General features: G+C 36.7%; 1 protein-coding gene across 4 annotated transcripts; it reads right to left on the reverse strand.

Annotated features, from left to right (window-relative positions):
• Positions 1-1,290: 1,290 nt before the first annotated feature.
• Positions 1,291-15,060, reverse strand: ppp6r2b (protein phosphatase 6, regulatory subunit 2b). Of its 4 annotated transcripts, XM_026287094.1 has the most exons (23): positions 14,811-15,059; positions 13,526-13,658; positions 12,654-12,944; positions 11,470-11,656; positions 11,239-11,376; positions 10,642-10,707; positions 10,365-10,477; positions 9,555-9,668; positions 9,354-9,480; positions 9,107-9,259; positions 8,213-8,404; positions 7,995-8,059; positions 7,745-7,860; positions 7,548-7,633; positions 7,366-7,463; positions 6,762-6,813; positions 6,485-6,612; positions 6,260-6,414; positions 6,014-6,176; positions 5,859-5,932; positions 4,510-4,714; positions 4,326-4,385; positions 1,291-4,251 (listed from the first exon to the last, which is right to left on the reverse strand). In XM_026287094.1, exons 3-23 carry the CDS (start codon positions 12,878-12,880, stop codon positions 4,221-4,223), a joined length of 2,550 nt encoding a protein of 849 aa, XP_026142879.1. In that variant the 5' UTR covers positions 12,881-12,944; positions 13,526-13,658; positions 14,811-15,059; the 3' UTR covers positions 1,291-4,220. The 4 variants fall into 4 exon arrangements, with proteins under 4 accessions (XP_026142879.1, XP_026142875.1, XP_026142876.1 ...); XM_026287090.1 differs by having other exon boundaries at positions 7,366-7,633; positions 14,811-15,060; XM_026287091.1 differs by having other exon boundaries at positions 7,366-7,633; positions 12,654-12,927; positions 13,525-13,658; positions 14,811-15,060.
• Positions 15,061-15,236: the final 176 nt, after the last annotated feature.

Below are 15,236 nucleotides of genomic sequence, written 5' to 3' on the forward strand. Positions count from 1 at the left end.
GCACTTCACACAGTATTGGTGTCATTCCTAGGCATGGAATTTTCCGTGAAGTTTTGTTCATTCCTTTGGTTTCATGTTCATGATGACATAAGGCAAATCATCAGTATGGTGTACCCAAACCTCCATATGGACATTTTAAATTACATTTAAACATCTATGAATTGTATTGCAATAGGTATAAAGTTAAGTTCGCATACTGTATGATTAAAATTAGTTTACATGAACTAACAATAAATAATATTTTCAATTAATTTATTAATATAGGTTAATTTCAAAATGCAATTGCTTGTTGTTGTTTTTTTAAATCAATGCTGTAATATATATATATATATATATAGCGCCCAGGTAAGACGTTGTCTGTGGTTCTGGAGTAGCTTAACAAGAGGAGTACAACAACTGTAGCCAAATTCCTTGACACGTCTGTATGCCTTGACCCCAGCCCCACATTCCTTGTGAAGTTCACTCAAATTCTTGAATCGATGTTGCTTGATAATCCTCATAAGGCTGCGGTTCTATTGGTTGGTTGTGCATCTTTTTCTTCCACACTTTTTCCTTTTCCTCCACTCAACTTTCTGTTAACATGCTTGGATACAGCACTCTGTGAACAGCAAGCTTTTTTGGCTTACCCACCTTGTGAAGGGTGTTAATGATTGTCTTCTGGACAACTGTCAGATCAGCGGTCTTTCCCATGATTGTGTAGCCTAGTGAACCAAACTGAGAGACCATATTGATGGCTCAGGAAACCTTTTCAGGTGTTTGGAGTTGAATAATATTGAATTGGTGGGTTTTTGCTAAATGTGAGCCAAAATCATCAGATTGAAAAGAACCAAAGACTTAAACTACCTCAGTCTGTGTGGACTGCATTTATTTAATACACAAGTTTCACAATTTGAGGAATATTTTTTAACAACATTCTAATTTATTGAGATGCACCTGTATATATTGCTCATATTGTGAATGTTAGGGAATGCATTTACAAATGAAACAATATTATACAGTGTTACCAACGTATCTTAATATTGCATTGTTAATCCGGCACTGAATGGTTAAACATTTTGCAACAATTTACAGAATAATTTACCCAATTATATTGTAATTTTGCCACTTAAAAAAAATAAATGTAGACTGGATTCATCATCTGCAATCCCAATTTGTGGAAAGTGCATTCTAGCCATATTAACTATACATTGTAAAATGACTTTGAACCAATGTTTTAGTACTAACTAGTTAATTATTGTGCATATACATAGCTTTAGTTTATTAATTTGGAACACATTTGACACACAAACACACATTTGAAATATTTATTTGTTTGATATCTGATTTTAAAGCCTAACTCTGACAACAGATAACAGGTACAGTATTGCATTTCACAAAAAAAAAAAAAAAAAAGATAAAAAGAAACCACCAGCATCAGTATACATTAAAAAGGCATTTGACTATGACAACAGACCTGTGTTCCAGTTTCACACCATGGACAGATGCTCAAGGCAGAATATAACACAAAATACTGTATCCGTTCATAACATACAGTATGCGTTTGTGTTTTCGGGTACATGAATACATACAAGGGCTGAAAAGAAAGTTGTGATGCATCTATTTTTTTCAGCTATAAAATCTTTATGGTGGTGTGGTGGAAGAAGGAGATATGAAACTAACTGAATGTGAAAATTAGAATCACAAATTGTGACATTATAGTAGCACAATTCTTACATCACAGTTTTGATAAAAACTCTGTTCCCTTCTCATTCATGTTCTGCTAACGCATCGGAGCAAATGACAAAAATCATTAAAACCAGAAAAACTCGCTAAACCAGTTTACGGTATCTGACAGGTCAACTAAACATCTAGACATCGGGGGAAATGCCTCTTACACAGAAAAAGTGGTGAATACAGACCTGTATGTAAGCGGAAGACGAGATAAAGAGGGTTTAGTGTGTTACCTTGTATTTCTAGTAAATACCACAACTAAGTGGTAGGATAACAACAAATATGAAGGAAGTTACGATGAGCAATGAGAAAGAATTCAGTCTCTGTGAGAATAGAACGCTGTCATCCATAACGGGAGAAAGACGGAAAATATTTGGCAAAAATAATAAAAGAAAATAAAAATAAACGTACAAATATGAATTACATTCAAGCACAGAGCCTAGTACCGATCTGTCGACATTTCTCTCCGGTCTCGCTCACAAACACACTCGCACATGGAAACGTCTGCAATTTTAACTACACAACAGACGACTTGTAAACTCAAAAATGCACATCGACCAAACTCCGACCGAGGAATCTCGTTTATCACACCGCCACTAACATCCCATTGCATTTGGTATCAAAATCAAGTTTTTAAAAGTGCAAAAACAAACTGAAAACACACTGAGCCTCTTCAACATTCTCACACACACACACACACGCTCTCACAAACCGTTTGTGTGCACATTTCAAAGCTACATTACTAAAACAAAACAATCCCAAGAAATTATTCATACTATTATTGCTATCACTCTAGATTCAAATGGACACTGCAGTGTTCTAGTGTTTCGCTAGTAATTAGTCATAAAAAATATAATATTAAGTGTACATATCATAAAGAATACACATTGACAATTATCACTAAGACCTGACAGTGATATAGGAAGATGTGATTAAAGATATATGTCCACGTGTTAAACACTATCGTGTCATTCTCGGATATTTCAAGGCACGCGCGTGCCCTCGGTTCTTCTTTTGCACACAGACTCTGTCTGGCACACAACGTTCACCTGAGTTCGTTCTGATACCAACCACTGACACAAGAAGAATCAAACAGCCTTACAGAAACAGGTTACAAGGGATAGTTCACTCAAAAACCTAAACACTCATCATTTACTCACCCCCAACATGCCTTTTTCCTACATGGAACATAAAAGGAGACGTTGGGCTTCTGATAACTATGTGTGTGAGGAAAACAAATTTAAATCGTCATTTGTTGAAGGTGAACAAATCAGCTATAAAACACAATGCAAGTTTAAAGCTAATAATTATTATTTTTTTCCTGGTGTTTTGACCAATCAGGATGCAGCAAGTCTAAATAAATGCAAATGAGATTTAAATGCTATGATGGAACTTTTTCACAAACAGTTTTACAATATTTAGGTCAGTTTTTTTTGTTATTGTGACTAATTACAAGGTTCTATTTAGTCTTTTTTGAAACTTGACAGTATAAATTACCGTCTGCTTACATTCTGTGAAAAAGAGCAGCATGAACATTCTATTAAGTATCTTCTTTTGTGTTCTTTAGAAGAAAGTCCTTCATGTTTGGAACAACATGAGTACATTTTTATTTTTAAGTGAATTTCCCCTTTTATATTGAAGCTTGTTTCTACTACAGAATAAAATAATAATAATAATAAAAGTGACTTTTCCTCACAATTCAGATCCCCCCCCTCAGAACTGCAAGTTTATATGTCACAATTATAATTTTACATCTTGCAATTTTTATCTTAACTCAATTCTGAGTTAAAAAATATGCAATTACCTTAATGTTTTTTCTAGTCTGTGGTGGAAACAAGCTTCCATACTTTCATATAATAACAGCCTACAACAAAACAGAAATATTAAGACCTGCTCCCAATTATTTTTGCTCATATATGTGTGTTTTGTGGATGACGGGTGAAGCTGGAAACATAAATGCTGTGGAAACATGAGTGCAAACATATCAGTACCAAAATCAAATCAGTACCGGGCCCAAGGGCTACAGCAAACAGAGATATCGATCGAGACAGAACACACTCACACACACAGACACACAGACTTGATCTCTTGCCTGTTCGAAGTGGAAAATACTGTTTCAGAAACATAAAATTAACATTTTTAAATCACACCTGTAGATGAACCAAGCATATTTACGCATACATGAGAATTCCCCTGTGGATGTGAATTATATTCTAGTTCCACAACACACACACACACACACACAGACTGTAGTGGGGCCCCTCTCACAGGGTTCAAAGGTCAGTGTTCCCAACAAGATAAGATGCTTTCATTAGGGAAGACAGAGATCAACTACAGTACCACTTATGCTCAAACCAAAAAACCCACGTAACTCTACGGCAGACCGATGGAAACAGCAAATTCCAGAGGGAGAGGAAACGTGTTTGAAAACAGGAAGCCACGGCCTTTAACATTTGATGGTGTAGTAACAGCAGTCAGGGTGATGGAGCCGAGCGGCGGGTGAAACGCTGTTACATTGGGCAGTTACTACTGGGGTCACCTCTGCAGAACGAGACAGAGCCATAATTAGACACTTTAACTACATGTCCAGTAGTTTCCAGTGGAAAAACACTTACTTCTGCTCCTTAGGTGACTGAGGATCAGTGATGCTTCCTGTTGCTCTGGGATTCGATTCACTGAAAGACAATGGAAGGAACACCACTGTGCTTTCTGAGATGTCTCGAGTCAATATGCAAACTGTTTGCAAATAATCTAATCATGCTTCGATGTAATGCAGTAATGTGTATTAGTGTGTTTTACCTGATGAAGACGGCCTTCTCATTCTTTGCATCTACACTGAGTTTAACATTGTCCTTGGCATTGGCTGTGGGGACGCTCTCTGTGATGATGTTGGTTCGGTCTTCCTCTTCCTCACTCTCTGACTCACTGGAGCTGCTGTCGGACGCCACCAGCGGAGCCTTCCTCGCCCCACACACACTCCACACACACGCTGACGAGCCTTTGACTTGCACAAGACACATGAGCTGATGTTAAGAGGCCATTTCAAGAGCATTTAGAAAAAAAATAACAAATAAAAATAGACCTAATAAAAATATTACTATTGGTAATAGTAGTTCAATATATACAAGGTAAATACAAATAACCACAATAATAATAATTATTATTACTAATTATACTACTACTATTAATTAATAACACCAAACCTTTATAAGCATCTAGCATAGAAAACTAATATTCTTATGGCTAACAGCCTTTAGAGGGAGACATTTATTATATTTTATAAATGTATTAAATTTAAACATTATATATTTGATTAATTATAATAATAATCATGATAAAATAATGATTAAAATTACTACTTCTACTAAAATGAAGAATAATAATGCAAAACATTTACAAGCATTTTGTATTCTTGCATGAGTAACTATTCTTAAGACTACAAGCACTTAGATGGGAAAATTAATCAAACTGAACCTACATAATTACATCAACTACATAAAATTATTTTATTATTATTAGTAGTAGTAGTAGTAGAACTTGTAGTAGTATTAATACTAATAACAATATTTAAATATTAATAATTATAACACTAAAATTCAATAAAAAAAAACAAATTATTACATATAATAAATAATGTATTACTACTACTACTATCAAAAATATGTAATATTTCAATGTAATAAATTCATTAATGTACATTTTTAAGTACATTTAGAACAAAAGTATCAAATATTTACCTAGCAATAAATATAAATATTATTATTATTATTAACACCAATAAACTTTTAAAATCATCTTACATATAAATGTTCATATGGCTAATAACATTTAGAGAGAGAAAATAATTATATATATATATATATATATATATATTTTTTTTTTTTTTTTTTTTTTTTTTTTGCAAAAATGAAATGATGCTTACAAAAGTTTGGTAACACATTACATAGTAAAACCAGGGTGTTTGTTTGTTGTATATATATATATATATATATATATATATAGAATATACAGTTTGTACAGAATAAAAACCAGTACACCTATGGGATGAACGGGATGAACACACTTTTCACAAAAACAAACGTGTGTGTGTGTGTGTGTGTGTGTATATACGGTGTATATATATGTATATAAGCAAGTAAGCAACTTACTTTCTTCATTTTGGCTCGTTTTGTTTGGGTTTTCCGAGTCCACAGGTGAACTGCATCTGGGTCCTGCATCTGAACTGAAGAACATGAGAACATTTAGCAAAGTGTCTACATGACATGAACACACAATATCAAGTCAAGCACAGTCTCTCCCTCACCAGCAGAAGGGCTGGAAGTCTGTGAAAGTGGCCCACCCCTTCTCCTCTGTCTCACTGAGCTGGGCGGTAGAGCTCCCCCACACACTGGAGCCCGTATCGATCGCGATACTCGTGAAATCCCGACAGCTGAAGTCGTCTTCAAAACTCGCGATCCATCCAGGACCTGATGGGTGATAGTCATCTTTCCAGTCAGTTATTATATTGGATCAGCTGTCTAGATCTAGACTGTGTGAGCTGTGAACCTACTTTGCGGATCGCTGGACTGCTTGTCCATTTCCTGGTTCTTGGTATTTTCTTGAGTTTGTTTGGTCTCTGGAAACCACTCCATGTCAGGTGACCCCAGACGTCTGCGAGAGCCACCATCTGCCTCGCTCTTCTGAGCGTTTGTCACCAGCCCAAACCTAACGAAGACGAACAGCAGTCAGAGCAATGGCTGTTTTGCGTGTCAATGTGTGTGTGTGCTTCACGAACCTGCTTCTGGATTTCCCTTTGGTTACATAGTTGATTTCTTTATCCTCCCAAATATCTTCCTCCTCCTCCGCATCATCAAATGACCGGATTCGCTCTTTTGTGCAAGTCTCAAAGACGGCAGAGCTTGCCTGCGAGATGAGAAAAAACAGGAAGGGTTAGCGAGAGTGAGAAAGGAAGCTAAAAGAGTGTGTGTAAATAAAAAGGAAACAAACACAAAAACATGGGAAGGATGATATATAGAACAAATAACAAATAACTGGCATTCGGTAATACTCACCCCCTCATCCACCAGGTTAAATTTGATCTCTGTGATTCGATCGAACGTGGTGCTGCATGAATAACAGACATAGAAACATAAATCAAATTTAGACCTGTATCAATAAACATAATTATTCAATTCAATTGCTGGACATCCTGTAGCTGCATGTTTGTATGAAGCACCAAATGTGAACCTTTTTTTTCTAATTATGGTAAATTTACTGTATGTAAACAATAATTTAAAGCGCCCATATTATGTACATTTAGTCATTTAGCAGACGATTTTATCGTCACGCCAAGAAGGGGTTTGAAAAAATGAATTGAACTTTAGCGAATCGTTTGGGAGTCATTGAGCAAGTAAGGTAAAAATATTACATATTATAAGACGATGAAAGTGTTTTTTGACCTTGCATGCGTGTCAACCTGTTGCTGAGGACCAAAATATGATCCTTTCATTACCCATAATAGGGGCACTTTAAGAAAAAGGATCTTTAGACAGTTATATTGTACATCTACGTGAATTGTATATTCTTACATATTTGAATAATTAACAATCATTTATTTAACTACCGATTAATTTAATAATTAAACCTCTAAATGGAAAATTTTGTACAGGGAATCACCTGATTCTGCCGTCATGGTCTCCGAATTCATCGTCATTCAGTCCAAACTGATCAACAAAGTTGGCCGTCATTTGCTGGATCTGATAATCTGTGAACACCTGTGTTAAGAGAAAGATGCTTATTAAAGGCGATTTGCAGATTGTAAAAATACTCCCTACGATTGTCTCTGTGAGAGATCTCACCAGGTCTGCGGTGTTCCTCTTGTTAGTTTCTGTTAGCGTTTCATTCACAAACTGCTCCCAGCGTGCTTTATAGTCCTCTGGTAGCTCTGTCATACACAAACATACCAAATATTTGAAGATAAAAAGCATGTATAAGAATATAATATGTAAATCACACACAAATCCACCCAAAAACACTAAGTGTGTGAGTCGGCTACCTTTTATTAGCTGTGCGATTTGGGTTTGTTCCTGTTCTCTCTCTGCATTCTGCACCACTGTGTTGGCAATCCTGGTCAGATGACCCATATAGCCTTTTCTCATGCCTCCAGCTTCCCTAGAACACACACACACACACACACACACACACACACGGACAGATTCTTATATTACTATACATGTAATATGATACACAAATACTCAACCAGCATACTGACATATTGAATACTGTCTATTTAAATTTGTCCTTACTGCGTTTTGTCATTTTCCTCCCAAGCATCCAAAATCCTCTGAACCAGCCTGCAGTCCTTCAGCAGCTGTACACACACACACACACACAATCATATCACAATGACGTACACAGACTTCACAAGAAGAATTTTCATTTTTGACTATTAATGCCATAGGCAGAACAAATGGAATAACTTGTGTAGAAGTGAAACTCCAAGCAAAGTGAGGGTCATACTTACATGCTTTATCATGTCACAGCATGTGAACATGTCAGATTTGTCTGAGTTTTGTGTGTCTTGTGTTTCCAGCTGAATCTGATCTGGACTGTCCTGTGTTTTCCCGTTCGGGGTCGTCTGGTTAAGGATGGCAGAGACACAATGCTCTACTTGGATGTGTAGGAAGTTATTCCAGGAGAATTTAAAAAACAAATCCTTTAGAGAGAAATTGAGAAAGAGTAAGAAAGAGCATTTAAGACAGAAGTCTCTTATGTTCACCAGGGCTGTTTGTTTGACTAAAAATACAGTAATGTTTTTAAAATAAAAAATGCTGAAATACTTTTCTGTAACATTCTAAAATCTAATTTATTCCTGTGATCAAATCTGTATTTTCAGCATCATTACTTCAGTCTTCAGAGTCACATGATCCTTCAGAAATCATTCTAATATGCTGATTCGATGCTCTAGAAACATTATTATTAATGTTGAAATCAGTTGTGCTGTTTAATTTTTTAGAAAAACATGATTTAAATCACTGGACAACAATTATGCTTTGTCTGATTAATACAAAGTTCAAAAGAACAACATTTATTTGAAATAGAAATAATTCGTAACTTTTGTCATTAATATCTTTTCTGTCACTTTTGTTTAATTTAAAGCTTCCGCGTTGAATAAAAGTATTATTTCTTTAAAACCAAAAAAAAGAATCTAACTTCTGAACAGTAGTGTCATTTAAATATATAAATAAAATTATTTCTTACAACACAAAAAATGAAACTAATAACACCGTCTTTAGAGTCTTACTATCCAGAAAGATTCAAATGTAACATTTTAAATAATAATAAAAAAAAAACATGATAGGACCTTAGAAAGAAAACATTTTATTTATCTGTTGACGAGACTAAGAATGACTAGTACCAGCAGCAGGTTGATCATGTTCAGCTGGCAGAGCTCCAGGTGGATTCTGGGAGCTCTGGTGTACAGAAGCGCAGCCATCAGTCTGGATGCATGCAGTCGCGTATTGCCGAACGGCTCTTCCAGAACGCCCATCGTGGTCAACATCACACATTTCTGAGCACACAGAGTCGAAACATCCTCAATAAGACATCTTTAAGTGATATCGTTTTGTTTAAGACTTGTGATAAAACAGCAGGAACAGACCAACCTTGGGTGGGTTTAACAGAAGGTGGTGGAAGTTCTTTAGATGTGGCTGGATGCCCATTAAAATGCTGTTGTTTACAGTGTAAGACTTTTCCAATCCCTGAGAGCACGGGTCAATCACCTGCTCAACACTGTTACGCACAAGCACACACGCTTTAGTAACAGTGAATGTGAGTTGAATACGTCTTGTGTTTGTATTACTCACCCCGGTCTACGAGTTTCCAACAGTGCGAGTAAAACTTGAGTTCCATTGACAATGCACACTTCACTCTTTTCCCCTTCAAACATGTTCTTCAGTAGCGCCTCAACATTCTGCTGTCTGAAACACACACGCATAGCAGAGAGTTAGATTTCCATCACTTGCTCGCCAATGGATGCTCTGCAGTGAATGGGTGCCGTCAGAATGAGAGTCCAAACAGGTGATAAAAACATCACAAGTTAACATCTTGGAAAGTGAAAAGCTGTGTAAGTAAGAAACAAATCCATCATTAAGATGTTTTTAGCATAAAACCATCTCTTTCATCTATCCATAATATGTTTTTTTTTTTCAGTAAAAAGGTTGCCTCATCTGAATCAGGAGAAAAATATGCACATAATAAGAACAGTCCAAAACATGCCTAAAAAATATGTTGGTAAATTTTGACTAGTGTGGATTACTGTGATGTTTTTATCAGCTGTTTGGACTCTAATTCTGACGGCACCCATTCACTGCAGAGCATCCAGTGGTGAGCAAACGATGTAATGCTACATTTTTCCAATTCCGTTGCCATGAAGAAACAAACTCATCTACATCTCAGAAGACCTCAGGGTGAGCACAGTTTCAGATCATTTTCATTTTTGGGTGAAAGGTTCCCAACTCTTCCTAGATAAAATCTGGTCCACTATGCTGCTGATTCTGACAGACAACCACCCACTTAGACATCCAGACACCGTCTAGCTGACATGAAACGTGTACAAGCACAGTTTGCAGTGAAAGAGACGACACACACACACACACACACACACACACACTCACAGCTCTAGTGTTGTGAGCAGAGGGTCGGTCTCTGACGTCTCTTGCAGCAGACTGGCCTGATCTCTGCTCAGACGGATGATGTCACACAGCGTCTGAGATGCGTTTGACTGCATCTGTGAACACATTTATAAATCTTCATTCATATTTATTGAAATATATATAGTTGAAAAATGGAATTAAAAACATTTGTTGCATGAGGACTGTTTGCAGTACCAAGATCAAGAACCTAGCATCAATGCTTCACTCGAGGTATTAAAGCTTGTGAAGATGTACTGACCTCACCGTCGCTGTGAGGGTGTATCAGCTCAATGAGTCTCTGGATCAGCCTCTCGTCATTCAGCCACTGACAACAGAGCACACACAGACACAGGCATTTCTTTAGCTTTGAGCAACCCGGGGGTTGATTTTTACTCAATACAAAGATTTAAAATCTTTCCATTTTTTTCATTAAGGTTATCTTAAAACTTTTCCCCCACCCCACACTTTAAATATAAATTCAGCATAAATATATTTAAAATAGGAGTTATTCTAATTAACTACGATGAGTTAAACAAGTACCATTAAAAGTTGAAAGAAAAAAATATATTTTTTTAACAAATGCTGTTCTTTTGAACTTTGTACTCATGAAGGAATCATGAAAAAATAATGTGCATCACGTTTTACACAAAAATATGAAGCAGCACAACTGTTTTGTACTGTTTTGCACAACATTGATGACAAGAAATGTTTCTATGCAGTTAAACACATTATATATTCCGAGCTGAAAGATTTAATAACTTCGTAGTTTATGCAGTTTCATCAGAATAAGAGAAAAAATGTTTTTAAGAGCCAAAGTGTCCACTATGTAATGAATCATCAGTTCTTGTGCACTCACAGTTAGCACTTCCTGTCTGAGACAGACGGGGTCCACGCAGCTAATGAGACGCAGCACCAGATCCATCATGGCCGACGTGTCCAAGTGTTTCAACACCTGCCCTATGAAATCCTCCTTGTTCTTTAGGAAACCAAGTACCTGATAAATAATGTAATGGAGCAAATGCAGAATGAAAGTTTGCAGAAAACAGATTTTCAAATGAGAAATAAAAAAAGAGACGTGTTTGTGCACCTGCTCTGTCTTGCGGGAGATGAGGTTGCCGAAGGCCTTAGTGAAGAAGGAGGACAGTAGAGGATTGAGCGCTGACTTCTGCTCTAGGAAACTATAGAGTGTGTTCAGCAGAGCCTCATCTCCACCAAATTTATCATTGATGAGGGACACATCGCATGTCAACAACTCACATGCTACATTAGCATACCTGCATGAGAGACAGAGAGGAAAAACAATGCATGACAAGAGGACGATTGATATATCGAAAATAAATTCAGTATACAATGCTAATTTAAAGGCAGAACATGAAGGAATGCATCTACATTTATCTTATATTTACTCAAAATTCCGATATTTAGGAACTGAAAATGTGCATTAGCCATTGACAAGATTGAGTGTAAATTTGTGAATTGACAAAATAGGGTTAACACTACTGTGTATCATCAAAGTGCAATGATCGGTCAATGCAATAATCTCAATGTGGCCAAAAATCATTGTTTAAAGGTCAAATTATGACGGTTTAATAAGCCTGTCTAATGACTCCTAGAGGGCCAAATCAGTATTGTTATCATTAAAAAATACTATCATTAATTGTTCATTAATTGGAATAAAGCTGAAATAAAATAAAAATAAAACTGAAAAACTTGCACTAAAACTTTAAAATATAAGTTTAAGTAAAACAAAACACTATAAATGAAATAAAAAAGCAAAAAGGAAATATAAAAACAAAACTAAAACTAATAAAAAGGAAACACCTAAATTACAATTAAAACTTAAATTAAATTGAACAGAAACCGAAAACATAATAATAGCTAAATATTATTATTTTTTTGCATGTAAATAATACAAAAATAAGACTGGACCAAATATTGATTAAATATTCAGACTAGCTAATAAGTTTGAAATGAACATAAATCAATCAATCATAAAATATTTCAACACATTTATTATATTAAAGTTGCTAAACATCAGCTGATTAATTAGACTCGATCAATTTAAAACGGCCAAATATCTGTTCAAGTAATAAGCCTGCTACACAATTTATAATTGGCCAAATATCCGCTATTTAATCGGCCTGTCCAATAATCTCAAACTGGCCAAATATTGGCCAGTTCACTGGACTGAACAATACTTTTGCTCCATCACAGGCACAGTTTCAAATCATTTGATTTTAGAGCTGCTCAGAAAGTGTTGATGACACTCACTTGTAGCGCAGTTTCTCCTCCCGGTCAGCAGGGGGCTCGTGTGTGATGAGGTTGAGGAGCTCCAGCATGCTGCTGTCCCGAGTGAGGAAGAGGAGGAGGCGCTGGTTCTGGGCCTTACACTCCTGCAGCACATCTTCTTCATCCAGCAGCTCCTGTAAGGTCACGTCCTCCTTCTCCAAGAGCTTCTCAATCTGAGAGGAGCTGTGCAGGTCGAACTTCCAGAACATGACTGCAGCTTACAGAAAGAGAGAGAGAGAGAGAGAGAGAGAGAGAGAGAGAGAGGGAGAGAGCCTGAAACAGACAGAAAGAGAGAGAGAGAGAGAGAGAGAGAGTTACTCAAAGCAAGCTGATGTTTCACAGGGTTTGCCGGTCACCACTTATTCACTACACTCTCGGTTAGTCAAAATAAATCGATGTAGAAAATGCATAATGCACCAGAAGGGATCAATGCATCAATAATGCAATTTATACAGTATAAATAAAACATATTCAAAACAGCACATACAGCAACCATTAAACATTAGCGAGTCAGCTGTAATTAAACTACATCAGTCAATTAGCTGATCTAAATTAATTTGGCTTCAGGTTTAACTGTCCCTAGACTTCAAACCAAATATTGATGGTGTATGATTATGTGTATAATGCTAAATCTGATCAGCACACTATAACAATACTGCTGATATACTGCATCATGAACAAAATATCTAAGGCCTAATATGAACTCATTTGATGAGAAAGAGTTAAAAACATCAATTAAAAACTTTCACATGATAGCAGAAGAGTTTTATAAAACGTTTTAGTTCTCGAAGGTTTCAGAATAATGCTGGTGTTGTTTATAATTCACCCTTAGAGCATGTTAAGCAGTAAATTACCTTCAGTCAGATGATGTGTGTCCTTAGTTGGGATGCAGAGAGCAGTTTACACACCTTGGTTTACTAGACTGAGTGGTCAGTGGTCATATAACACATCCATCTGCAAGGCCTCCTCACATTACAACACAGGCACCTGCAGAGACAAAGACATGAATAAGACCAGTCCATCAGATGAGAGACGAGGAAAGCATGCCATGCACACTTCAATTATGCACATCACGCTTCTGTAATACGACTAACAGCTCTTGTTCAAACCCACATGAAGGTGTTCACACTCACACACTCACACACACACACACACGCGTTCCTTTTTAGTCTTTTAATGGGATTAATCAGCGGATATGAGGTCAGCTGCCAGACAAAACTACATCTAACAGTGTCACAGACCATTACTGCACCAAATCTATTACAACAAACACACACACACACACACACACACACACACACACACACTTATATAGAAAACACTCGCAGACACTCAGAGCGGAAAAAATATATGCATTTTTTACATTTTATATGCATACTACTATACTATACTATAAAAAGATATGCATTATTGAAATCTCCATTGTATTATTTTATTAATTTTATGACATTTCCAGCACTATATCTCACATATTTCAAGGTAGACAGAGATGATAGACAGACAGACACAGACATACACACTTCACGCCCACAATCTGAAGACTGTACAGTTCTTCTCATTCCCATGTTATATTTCGATAAATTACACACGAAATATGTTAGTGATAACAAGGCGAAATCAAACCCCTCGTTCAAGATCAATGTCAGACACTACAGACAAACAGCGGCCTCGCTCAGTGTCACTGTCTGTGATCCACCAATCAGAGCGCAGAGGCGAAACTCGACACACCAATCAGAACGCAGGGAATTTGCATTCCAGATTACTGGATGTGACAAGGCATTATAAATGCCTCAAATGTCAAACGCCTTCAAATCGTATCAAGCTTGTCTGCATGAACAAAAGTACGTTAAACATACTCCGGAGCCCAAGTAGCGCGTCAAGGCAATATTACGACGTAAAACTCTCTTATCTGATTTCAGAGTTAATGAAGATTGTAAACGAGCATACTCTTCAAGGTGAAAGTCATTTGTGTTTAACATAATCATGGTAACGTTATATTTAAACGTTGCTCACATGTCACGTGCATAGGCAGGTCATAAACGCGTGTGTTCATAAGAAACGATCGACCAGAATACACAGAACACTAAAACAGCGATGAATAGCATTACTGTAAACAAATTAGCTGTTGTGTGAACTTACCAGGAACACTTGGAGGTGTCAGATAAACAGCAATCTGTGATCGGAGCCGTTGTGTAAGCCTGTCAGAGAGTAAATGTGATGTTTGATTGGCGAGACATTGTCCTGTATCCATAGATCCCCGATATCTTCCCTCCTGCAGCAGCCCTGCTTCAGCTCTGGCCCCTTCAGACCATTAAACTGTGAGCAGATACAGATTCTGACATTATTTCTCCAGTCAAAATGGCCGAGCAGGAGACGCGGACGCGCATATAGTGTGTGTGAACGCGCCTGGGCGATCAAGCGGACGCGCAGGATATCATTCCTTATTATACAATATACAATTAATATATCCTCCGCTATATTTATTAACATTATAATGTTGTAATAACATTATACATGTTAAATGATTTGTATAAAACTATAAGACAAATCTAAGTAAAATATACA

Source organism: Carassius auratus, chromosome 18, assembly GCF_003368295.1.
Source record: "Carassius auratus strain Wakin chromosome 18, ASM336829v1, whole genome shotgun sequence".
Taxonomy (NCBI): domain Eukaryota; kingdom Metazoa; phylum Chordata; class Actinopteri; order Cypriniformes; family Cyprinidae; genus Carassius; species Carassius auratus.

Bases quoted from the DNA above. Each gene is read 5' to 3' on its own strand.
- ppp6r2b (XM_026287090.1), bottom strand. From the start codon at position 12,880: ATGTTCTGGAAGTTCGACCTGCACAGCTCCTCTCAGATTGAGAAGCTC. The intron at 10,478-10,641 runs GTCAGTACATCT...ATGTGTTCACAG, and splicing joins ACCCTCACAGCGACGGTGAG to ATGCAGTCAAACGCATCTCA. The intron at 6,415-6,484 runs GTTCGTGAAGCA...CGTCTTCGTTAG, and splicing joins AAAGGGAAATCCAGAAGCAG to GTTTGGGCTGGTGACAAACG.